Here is a 12,891-nt window from a genome sequence, read left to right on the forward strand (position 1 = left end):
CGAATCTTGCTGCTACAAATGTATCAATCTGTATAGTACTACGTATACTATATGTAATCTTCCCCTGTACAGGTAGGAATATATATTCAAAAGGTTGTTATATTTAGTCTGTAGACCTGGAAAACAACAATCTATGGAATATTACACGCCCCTGTGTGTATAACCCGTATCAATGATAGTTGTAGTAGGTACAGACAGAATGTTACTGCACAGACAAGTCTTTGTACTTGTCTGTGGTTACTGTAACAATGTAACACTCACAGACATACTTTATTTGGTTGAGACATTGTTTGTTGAACGTCTCAGACATTGTGTCAGTTTGTTGTCTGGGATAACACCAAGTGTTTCTAGTATTCAAAATGTTTAGTCTGGTAGCCACGATTTATAATCACTTTTATGAAACAGTGTTGCAGTTATATACTCATGCGATCACCACAGACCTTTGAACACACTCATGAATGGGCAGGTACACATATATTCTCGCTGAGCGACGTTTTCAAATACAATAAAATAGACTGTTGGTTCAATTATTATAATGATGTTACATAGACTGTACTTTTCACATATCTTTGATTTGGGTTGTAGTGTTCGGTTGCCCGTTGCACAGTCTTACTCTTTCCAATCATCTCGTTTCTCAACTGAGCATGCGTGCTTGAGACTATAATAATCTGGTTCTTACGAAAATAATGAACATAATATTAATCAATATAATGCTAAAACATTTAATATACTGTACCAAACTTGTACATACTAATGGTATGCTTATTCTAGCAATGTTTTCCATTATCATTCAACATGCCTTGATCTTGATTCGTAGCATTTCAAATAGCATTCAACTTGATTTTTTTAGAGCACGTGCACGAGTAAATATTTTAAAGACCATATTATTAAATATATATCCTCCAACTTGGCCCACAGCTCTGAACAAGACTACTCCAAGTACCATAGCTAAGAGTATACATGCCAAAATAGTTTATGTTGTTGAATTTTACAGAGCAGTGTGTTGTAAATTTAGTATGTAATCAGGTCGTCGTACCTATTACGTCAATATCTCCCACATCACGGGATTGGACAGGGAAATCACGTGTTAGTCTGTACCATAATGATTGACTAATAACTACAATATTAAGTCCCTGTGGTGTTTCCCAAACCTTTTCAGATTAGTCATTAAATGGCAAGAATTTGAAATTGAATTGAAGGTAGCACCATATGACTCCCTGTTCTATGTATCAAGGAGAGACATGACATACGATATTTTTAGAGATTGTAATAAAGTATAGCTCAACATTGAATTTGGTTTACATTAATTCACCATTGTATTCGTTAATATATAATAATATATGATAATCCCGGTCTGATAAATAATTGTGTTCTATGCTGCAGATGATGTACAGGGCTGTCATAGAACCCATGGGTATTCTATGTGCAGGTCTGGCGAACAAATCCTGGGTGTCCTAGCTATGTGCAGGTCTATTATGAAAATACTGGGTGTTCTATATATTCAGGTTTATCACGGAAATACTGGGTGTTCTATGTATATGACTATCACGAATATGCTGGGTGTTCTATGTGCATATTTCTGACGAAAATACTGGGTGCTCTATGAGCAGGTCAGTCACGGAAATACTGGGTGTCTTATGTGCAGTTCTATCCCGAAAAGTGTTCTAAATACATAGAATTCCTAAGTGTTCTATGCGCCCGTCTGGTGTGAAAGTGTTTATATGCAGTTTCTCATTAAATTATTTAGTGATCTATGTGCAAATCTGTCTTGAAATTACTATGACTTCTATGTGCAGGTATGTCATGAAATTACAGTGATTTCTATGTGCAGGTCTGTCATGAAATTACTGTGATTTCTATGTGCAGGTCTGTCATGAAATTACTGTGATTTCTATGCAGGTCTGTCTTGAAATTACTGTGACTTCTATATGCAGGTCTGTCATGAATTTACTGTGATTTCTATGTGCAGGTCTGTCATGAATTTACTGTGATTTCTATGTGCAGGTCTGTCATGAATTTACTGTGATTTCCATGTGAAGGTCTGTCATGAATTTACTGTGACTTCTATGTGCAGGTCTGTCATGAATTTACTGTGATTTCCATGTGAAGATCTGTCATGAATTTACTGTGACTTCTATGTGCAGGTCTGTCATGAAATTGCTGTGATTTCTATGTGCAGGTCTGTCATGGAATTACTGTGATTTCTATGTGCAGGTCTGTCATGAAATTACTGTGACTTCTATGTGCAGGTCTGTCATGAATTTACTGTAATTTCTATGTGCAGGTCTGTCATGAATTTACTGTGACTTCTATGTGCAGGCCTGTCATGAAATTACTGTGATTTCTATGTGCAGGTCTGTCTTGAAATTACTGTGATTTCTATGTGCAGGTCTGTCATGAAATTACTGTGACTTCTATGTGCAGGTCTGTCATGAATTTACTGTAATTTCTATGTGCAGGTCTGTCATGAATTTACTGTGACTTCTATGTGCAGGCCTGTCATGAAATTACTGTGATTTCTATGTGCAGGTCTGTCTTGAAATTACTGTGATTTCTATGTGCAGGTCTGTCATGTTTACTGTAAGTAACTTCTATGTGCAAGTCTGTCATAAAATTACAGGTCTGCCTTGGTAATTCTGCTCTATACATAGGTCTGTCATGAAATTCCTAGTTGCTCTTTTTGAGCGCTGAAGCGTACTTTTATGAATTCGTAGAAGTCATATTCTAGGGCAAGTCTATTTTTCATGATTTGAACCACTTCTTCTGAGGGCGGTATCCTCGATGAACGCATTTTAGATTTAACTTCTTCTACAAAGTCAGAGTCTGAAATCAAACGGAGAACATAATACTTCAAAACCTGACCCTGCCTACATGATTTGATTTGATACTAGCTACCCCTGCCTGAGGGTTTTTTTCAGCCCCTATCCTTGTGAAACACACGTGGTAATTATTGTGACAATTTTAGTAACACACCTGCATGCACGTTAGAAATCTAAAAAAACAACACAGAGCCCGACTTTCAATCTTAAGCTTTCACGTGATTGGTCTATTATACGTCACATGGGGTGAACTATATTGCCATAATTGTCAAAGTGTAGTGCAAGGATACTAGATCATGGTGACGTCACTTCGTTACGCCGTGGTAGTCATCGTGTCTTCTGCTGAGAGATAACAGCACATGTCCCCCGACAACTGCATATACCTGTTCCCAAGGAAGTCTCGACTACCTCACAATCAATCCCTTCTAGCACACATGCATGTACACTGGTACCCAGACCGATTTTTGTATTATTCTATTTGTATGGCATTGGAATAATAAATTATAACAAAATCAGAAAATAACATATCAAATTATAATTAATGTTAGACAAAGAAAACGACACTCATATATAACCAAGCACACTTACTATCAGTTTGTTGTCCAGAACTCTTGAAATATCGTGGCAACAATAGTTCTAACATTTTTATCGATGTCTCGAATTCCTCCAATAATCCAACAAAGATGTACTCATCGATGACATTCTTCTTTGCGTCATCAAGAGCTCGGGTAGAAGGTTCCCTGTGGGTTATCAAAGCAATTTTTTTAAAGTCAAGACGTAATAACTAATAAAACATAATCAAGAGGTTCGATACTACTAAGACGAATTTTGTAATTTGTTTTCAAATATGGGAAATTACACTTCAAAACTCAAAAAGTAAACGACGATATATAACATCAATAGAGGTAAATAAATAAGGTTTTATATGATGAGCCAATCAGAAAGGATATCAGGGTGGTATTCTTTTATTTTTTACATTTAAAAAGAAATATTTATTAACCATCCAACATGCATTGCCCAATAACAGGAGGAAGGCTCAGTGTTAATGCAGGAGGAAACCGGAATACCCGGGGAAAACCTGCGTTGTTCGGTAGAATCAAACTGGTCGACACTCTTCTTAAAGCACGTGATAAATTCAATCAAACACTGAATGGGTTCGAACCCCGACCACAGTAGTAAGAGGCAAGTTGTGTAAAAAGCACTCGACCACCGACAACCCCATATTAAACAGTGAAAATGCGATCCTCATCAGATGAAGTTGTGCAAATCAACCAGAAAGAAAGAACAGATATCATCAGCTGTGAGGGGCGCAATTCACAAAGTACACTTATAAAAAAAATACACGAACCTGCAATGTGGCGCCTGTCCACAAAAGAATGGAATTATCCCATTGGCGAATAAATGTTCAGTTGAACACCAATTTGCATTCTGTAGAACACATTCATCGAAAGTCTGTAGGGGGAAGTATGTGGAATTCGAAAGGAGCAGTTGTGTGAAATTCATAGATAATATTACATTGACATTTTTATATATTAACAATACTTAAAATTAACGATGTGCTATATGACGATCTTAGAATTGTTTACTTGACGTCTTCAGCAGAGTCTGAATTTAGTACTATATATCAGACCAAGATAAGCTGAAATTTCTTTTTACAGATAATTTTGTGAAAAACAGCGAAATTTATAGAAAACCTGACTGTACAGACCTAGTTGGTTATGTCTGATTTATTTGTTTAACCTTTGACTTGTTAATTTGCATTTATTTATTTTTACACTTTATTTTTCATTAAGTTCACGTTTAAAGAGACATTTAAGTTTATTGGGCCGGGAGGTTTCATATTTACTTTCTTGCGAGATTGTACTATAGAGATGCCATTTGATACCCCATGTCACTATATTTAAACGCAGTACTTACTATATAACAATATGGTGTGTGCATCTTTACAAAGGATTTCGTCTTTGCTTGCAAACACTATTGAATGGTGAATCAAGTTCATTGAGATTGATTACAAGCTGTCATTTTCAGATAGACAAAATAAAGATAACACAGAAACAACCCTTTAATACAGTGTCTCCAAACTGAATTTTGTTACATTTGAATTTGTATTTGTATTTTGTTATCATTTACAAAATACAGAGCAGACACGTTGCACTGTGTAAGGGTTGTTTGTGTTTCATCTTTATCGTGTCTGTCTCAAAATGAAACTTGTGATCAGTGTCGCTGATCTTGATACACAGTTTAACAGCATTTTTCAAGCTAAGGCCAAACCTCCTGTACATTCTGTGCATGCATTACATACCAGGATTCTTAATATCTTGTTCATGTCGTTTTTGAAGTTTACAGCTACACTGTAGTTGTTGTATTTGTCACCGAATCTGTTATAATAATAGCCGGAGATGACACGCGTCAAAGGATCACGAATTATGTTAATGTAGGTTGGCTTAGCTTTACCAAATCTAGAGTCAAAAATTGTATTAATCATAATTAGATATTTGAACCCAGGGGAACATAAGCGACAATGGACTTGGTGATTGTAGTACCACATACAATCACTAAAAGTAACGATTGCCATTTCAGTGTAATTTATTGCTCACTCAGCATGTAATAAAACTATTACTACCCCAATATAGTATAATATATGCGCATTTGCACCTTCGAATATGGGGGTTATTCACGTGTAGGGCGAATTACCGTTTGGTTCACAGTTGCAAACACCCATATTCGGGCAATAATATGTAATTCCACCATGCCCAAGCCAAGATCTTGTCTTTTGAATAGAACAGATGATATAGATTATACACCCCCGGGTCATTCCGCGTCATGGCAAGTCATTTGTACATCCCTGGGTGCTCGAAATATCATTGAAAATGTTCCAAATCGTCATTATATTTTCCAATAATCAATAATGTATGCTTGAGGTGGTATAATTATTTAATATTTCCCTATATTTTTCGTCATTCAGCCGGAATATATTCATGATTGTGTTTTTTTACTACTCGTCTTAGCAACTCATTGTGACAAGGTCCCTTAGTCTACTTTGACTTCCATTGGAGGAAAAAAGAACAACATGTGGGATTAATATCTAAATATTGCAACTCAGAGTGACAAGGTCTCTTAGTCTACTCATATATTGCATGGATGAACAATAATATCCAAATATTGCAACTGGGAGTGACAATGTTCCTTAGTCTACTCATAAATTGCATGGATGAACAATAATATCTAAATATTGCAACTGGGAGTGACTAGGTCCCTTAGTCTACTCATATATTGCATGGGTGAACAATAAATATCTAAATATTGCAACTCAGAGTGATGAGGTCCCTTAGTCTACTCATGTATTGCATGGATGAACAATAATATCTAAATATTGCAACTGGGAGTGACGAGGCCCCTTAGTCTACTCATATATTGCATGGACGAACAATAATATCTACATATTGCAAATGGGAGTGACAAGGCCCCTTAGCCTACTCATATATTGCATGGATGAACAATAACACATAATATATAAATATTGCAACTGGGAGTGACGAGGTCCCTGAGTCGTCATATATTGCAGGGATGAACAATAAAGTCTAAATATAGCACCTCAAAATGACAAGGTCCTAACAATAATATCTAAATATTGCAACTCGGAGTGACAATGTCCCTTAGTTTACTCATATATTGCATGGATGAACAACAATATCTAAATATTGCAACTCAGAATATATTCAGATTAGAGTATCTTAATTTCAAAGAAAGTATATTTTTATTATCAACAATGCATGCTGTAAGTGATGTGTGTTCCATTTACTTACTTTGTAAAGTTGAGAAAGTGTAAGTGTCTATCAAATAGTGCTGGTCTTGGAATTCTTGACAGATGATAAATCAAATCAGCCTAAATATAAACGGATACAGAATTATGATAACACAAACATATCAATGAATCCATTTAAATGCATCTCTCATGCCATGCTTAAGTGAGAATGTGAAAATGTTGATAATTACGATTTGTGTGAGTAAGCCAAATCCCTAAAATCCGTTATCAAGCACTAGTGTGTTAAATGTACATACACACATGTTAATTATCCTATGCACACAAATATTATGCTTCATATACGTGTTAACCCCTGTGTTCATCTCTGCTGTGCGTGTTCATTTACATAATGACTTCATTTGAATGAGTTATCTCCTGTGTTCATCTCTGCTATACGTATTCATTCACACAATGACTTCATTTGAATGAGTTATCTCCTGTGTTCATCTCTGCTATGCGTGTACATTTACATAATGACTTCACATGATTAAGTTATCTCCAGTGTTCATTTCTGTGCATGTACATTTACATAATGACTTCACTTGAATAAGTTATCTCCAGTGTTCATTTCTGTGCATGTACATTTACATAATGACTTCATTTGAATAAGTTATCTCCTGTGTTCATTTCTGTGCGTTCACATTTACATAATGACTTCACATGAATAAATTAACTCCTGTGTTCATCTCTGTTGTGCGTTTTCATTTACATAATGACTTCATTTGAATAAGTTATCTCCTGTGTTCATCTCTGCTATGCGTGTTCATTTACATAATGACTTCACTTGAATAAGTTATCTCCAGTGTTCATTTCTGTGCATTTACATTTACATAATGACTTCATTTGAATAAGTTATCTCCTGTGTTCATTTCTGTGCGTTTACATTTACATAATGACTTCACATGAATAAATTAACTCCTGTGTTCATCTCTGTTGTGCGTTTTCATTTACATAATGACTTCATTTGAATAAGTTATCTCCTGTGTTCAACTCTGCTGTGCGTGTATACATTTACAAATGACTTCATTTGAATAAGTTAAACGTTGTAATGGTTGTAATAATATTGTGTACACCTACTACTGTAGAAATAATCACATGATAAATTGAGACAACACACATGATTTTAATAGTTGATTTAATAATATTGTCGAATGTTTGTGTCAGCCATGCATGTTTATTTCTTTGTTTCCCATTTCTTTTTTTGGAACTCTGTCAGGTTTCATTAAAGCTCCAAAAGCTGACAACTGGAACATTTTTCGTGACTCTTTCGTGAGATATAAATGACGTAATGGTGAACAAACTGATCGGGATTAAATGCGATGATCATTTCAACCTGTTAGTTTTCTGCTTGTAGATAAAATCGATTTCTGACTAACATGTATGTTGTCGAATTATTGTTATTCCAATTCTTATCGAAATATTATAATACCCCAATTACAGTTAGTACACGTTTAAAATAAGAACAACTACTTCTCATCGAACTTTTTTCCATGAAGTCAGCTCTTTCAGAGGAATCTTAGACTTAGGAATCTTAGAATACAACCAAAACGACAACATTGTAAACCACATGCCTCTTTACGGCACCGTTCGAAACGTACCCGCCAAGAGGCATATCACTTCTGCAGAAATGTGTGCAAGAATGACAAAACCGATTACTTTTCAGTGAATTGAAATGTCAAGGTAAAGTGAGGTTATGACATTGTTATTAGAAATGAATATATTTGCTAGAAAACATAAACACTGACATTGCCTCCAGATCTCCAGAGAGCGCAGTGACAAGACTACTGCGTCACAGAACTATGTTCATCTTGGCGGCGACAGTAGCGAGCCCTCCCCGACACTCTCAGGAGAGGGAAAGGATTGATAAACTTACTTGTTCACCTTCTTGGAGTACTCTTTTGCGATATATTTTGGAACTAATGAAATTAAAGTGATTTGTTTTAGAATTTTTCCAAAGAAGGGTTTGAATACTTCTACTTCCACATTTAGGTACACGATTGTATACTACCAGCTGTTCATCTTGAGTAGTATTCTTGAAAACGGAAAATAGAGAAATGACATGCATATGTTAGTTACATAGGAAAACACTTCATGGAAATTATAGTGGTGGCATGGTGTTGGTGTTGGTGGTGGTGATGCTGATGCCGCTGCTGCTGATGATGCTGCTGCTGCTGCTGCTGCTGCTGATGATGATGATGATGATGATGACGTCAGAAATAAGGCTTGTTTGAAATCAGTAGCAACCATATTCGAAATGTCCCATGCTATTGCAATGTATATTTTTTACTTTAAATTGATCACTAGCTAGGAACAGTGACGATTTGGGTTTCCTTCCAGAAATCAGTGTGTGTTGCTATGGATTGTACCTAATATTCCCTTCAATATGCCAAAATTATACAACATTTATTTCATACATACATACATACATACGTACGTACGTACGTACGTACGTACGTACGTACATACATACATACATACATACATACATACATACATACATACATACAGGCAGGCAGGCAGGCAGGCAGGCAGGCAGGCATACATACATACATACATACATACATACATACATACATACATACATACATACCTTGTCCATTGTATATTTCTGAAAAGATTCTTTTACCTCAGAGGGAACAACTTCACTCGAGTACGCATGTCTGGCATCCTCATTATGTAAATTACCTGTGAGTTGAATGTGTAGATAATTAGCTTGTTCGGTTTAATATGTAATGAGAAAGTAATGGAGCCTTCGAATTCAGTAACTACAAGGGGCACGGCCGGGGGAAATAGGCTCAGACTGATTGTGTAAAATGTGACCCTCCCCGACTCTGTCGTCCTAAAAAGTGGCCCTGCCTCCCTCAACTTTCTTGCTCTAAAACATGACCATTTCCATATTCAAAACATTATTTAAATGCTGTCAGATTTGTAAAATGACATGAGTCCCAGAATCAATGGTAAGGACTTTATCCCATCGCTGCCACCAATGTTGAAAGTTTTAAAGACATTGGATAATTTCCCACTACTACCGCCACGTGGATGTGTGTCAATACACTGCATTAATAAATACCTGTGTTTGAATCTCATTGGCCGAGCTGAAGGCCCAAATTCAACTCCTAATGATAGATTGGCATACTCCTGACATCATCGGGTGTGAGGTCAGTATCTCCACAATATTATCCCTAGTATCTTAACCAATTGCTCCCATTTTACACCTGTGAGACCCACTCCTCTCCTCACACCACAACTAACTATTAATTGATGACATGGTTGTCAGCAGCAATTTGCATGATATCATGATACCTAACCCTAACGCTAACCCTAACCCGAATGGGATTTGGAACTGTTGGCAGCGATGGGATGACAAAACCCCCCGAAATAATGCAATTCTTAGGCAATACAATGACTCAGAGTCAAAGTAAAATGTGACCCTCCCCTTTTCGAAAATATGGCCCTCCCCAAGAACCGATTTGTAAAAAGTGACCCCCTAATTCCCCCGGTCCTCCCCCTTGTAAATATTGTTGGCTCCCTAAAGAGAGCACAGTTCGTATTTGGTTGGTTTTACATTTTTTATGACTCTATGCTGATAATTTGTTGTCCGCATGTAGGAACGATAAATCAATAAATATCATGCAATACGAAGACGTAAACAGTTCTGAATAAAACGCATGTTACATTTTCGTTAGATATTGTATTGATTCTTACAACCCTTATATTGGCGACCAGATGGTGCTCTGCCAAGCGTTAGGAGTACAGCTAACCACGTGACGAGAAGGCGAATACACCTTTACTGAGTCTGTCACGTGCTATTTTACTACATACATGGCCAAGGCATACGGGTGAACGTGTATATGGTGGGTAATGTGTATTTACGTTTGAAAAGTAAACTGTATAAAATAAGGCAATAAGTAAATAATATAATAATGAGTTCAACAAAAAATGCGGGTATGATCTAAAGTTTGGTTTACGTGTCACATTGGGGTCGTGATGCTGTTCATTCTGCCACTGGTCTAGTCTCTCACAGTCCTCGGGAGCATCGCTAAAAGGTCTATGACTGTTTTGTATGTACCGATATCTATAATCATACTGTACTCAAATACCCGTGTACTGTGGGACCTCATCAACTACATATATAGAGGGTCATTCATTAGTTGACGTGTTTGATACTGCGATCGATGCTCCGTACGTACGTACGTACGTACGTACGTACGTGTTATTACAGGGCATCGCAGTAATACGTCAACGAATAGTTAGCCCTATGTAATCGTGAGGGTCCACAGTACAAGAATATTCGAGTTATAATGCTGTAGATATCGGTACATACAAAACAGCCCCTTAAATTTTTTGAGCGATTTTCCCCGAGGACTGGTGGGAGAGTCTATCACCGGTCTCATCAGTTACATTCCACTGCTGCCACATTGACCAGGTTTAGGGTTGAGTACCATATATCACCAAGTACAGTCCAAGTGTTCATGAAATTTGTAAATCCCTACTGCTAGAATGATGTAAACAATGCACAAAGTAGAGTCCCCGTCACAGACGTTTTCAAATTGTTTCCCCGAGATATGTTTCAGAAAACAATAAAGCATCGTTAATGTTGATGCAAATGATATATCAAAGGGGTAAAATAACACGTAAGTCCACACACCACGAAATATATTTCTATCCTAGAAACGCGTATGTGCGTGTTATTTTACCCCTTCTTATATTATTTGCTAAGGACAATTCCCAACTAAACACGCAATATGTAACATCCCTACCAAATATTCGAATTACTGTCATCTAGAGAGCGAGACAACGAGAGACAGACACAGAGAGACAGACAGAGAGACAGACAGACAGAGAGAGAGAGACAGACAGACAGACAGACAGACAGACAGACAGACAGACAGACAGACAGACAGACAGACAGACAGACAGACAGACAGACAGACAGACAGACAGACATACATACATACATACATACATACATACATACATACATACATACATACATACATACATACATACAGAGACAGAGGCAGAGGCAGAGAGAGACAGGGGAGACAGTGAGAGAGAGAGAGAGAGAGAGAGAGAGAGAGAGAGAGAGAGAGAGAGAGAGAGAGAGAGAGAGAGAGAGAGAGAGAGAGACAGACAGACAGAGAGACAGAGAGACAGAGAGACAGAGAGAGACAGAGAGACAGAGAGAGACAGACAGACAGACAGACAGACAGACAGACAGACAGACAGACAGACAGACAGACAGACAGACAGACTCACAGACAAACAGACAGGCATTCCTGCAAGACTACAGGTCTACAAGTAGTCATGGCTGTATAGCACAGTGGTATATTCAAACTAAATACCGATTTGCATTGGACAGCGCTGCATAAGATATTACAATTTACCCATGGAAAAATTGATAAAAAATAAACTATCAAAAGAATAAACATGATAACAAAATTCATGGGATGCTTACGAACAAAATCATTGGTTCGCAACCTCGCGATAATTTCATCTGATACTTGCGAAATTATGTATGTATGTTTAGGTAGCGTTCTACCTTTTTGTAGTATAGTATGCTTACCTTTGGTGATAAAGCTTGGCAATGAGGGCGAATCAATTCCAGTAAGCCACACTACCAATATGCACACCACTACAGTTGTCGTAACAATCTTGAAGTATATTTTTGTGGAATACATCATGATCATGAAATATTACCCCCTCCAGCTCTCAGATCGACGCGTCTCAGTAAATTGCACTACCCAGATATGTGTGTTTCCAAATGCTCATATGTTCGTAAACGTTAACATGACCGGTATTAGTATTGTCACAGCTTCGCTACCAGGCGGTGCCAATAATTAAACAGGTCACATACCATAATACAACAAATAATGCAGTAGTATAAATCAATATGGATATGTTTGTATTTCTTTCTTCAACTAACGGAACCGGGTGGTAATTTGACATGCAACGAATAACTACGTATATGGATAGAGTGTGTAGGTTACGTCAGTAAACACGTCACCTTAAGACAAAGCCTTCGCAGTCGCCATACGGACAGCAGTGCATACGTCATGTGATTAATTAACTCCAAGTCCAGAAGACCAAATAATTGATAAAGCATGAACAAGTTATTATATATAAAATTATATTGCAATTGTCGCTTGTTTTCTATGCAGGAACTAAGTAATTGGGTGGTATTTTCACATCAGATTTTAACCAGGGTGAAACAGTCTCAGAAGAACAGAAAAGTCAGTTTCATTCCATCTGGAAAACAAAATAAAA

The 12,891-nt window shown here is 37.1% G+C and overlaps 1 protein-coding gene across 1 annotated transcript; it reads right to left on the minus strand.

Moving 5' to 3' along the window:
- Positions 1-2,656: 2,656 nt before the first annotated feature.
- LOC144440665 (uronyl 2-sulfotransferase-like) lies at positions 2,657-9,223 on the minus strand. The gene is made up of 7 exons (XM_078130050.1): positions 9,215-9,223; positions 8,498-8,656; positions 6,626-6,705; positions 5,122-5,278; positions 4,168-4,271; positions 3,408-3,559; positions 2,657-2,823 (listed from the first exon to the last, which is right to left on the minus strand). Exons 1-7 carry the CDS (start codon positions 9,221-9,223, stop codon positions 2,657-2,659), a joined length of 828 nt encoding a protein of 275 aa, XP_077986176.1.
- Between the last annotated feature and the right edge of the window lie 3,668 nt (positions 9,224-12,891).

This window comes from Glandiceps talaboti, chromosome 10, assembly GCF_964340395.1.
Source record: "Glandiceps talaboti chromosome 10, keGlaTala1.1, whole genome shotgun sequence".
In the NCBI taxonomy this organism is placed as follows: Eukaryota; Metazoa; Hemichordata; class Enteropneusta; family Spengelidae; genus Glandiceps; species Glandiceps talaboti.

Coding starts and splice junctions, on each gene's coding strand:
- LOC144440665 (XM_078130050.1), bottom strand. Junction 6,706..8,497: donor TACTCCAAGAAGGTGAACAA/GTAAGTTTATCA, acceptor GTTTATATTTAG/GCTGATTTGATTTATCATCT. Junction 2,824..3,407: donor TTCTGGACAACAAACTGATA/GTAAGTGTGCTT, acceptor GTTTGATTTCAG/ACTCTGACTTTGTAGAAGAA.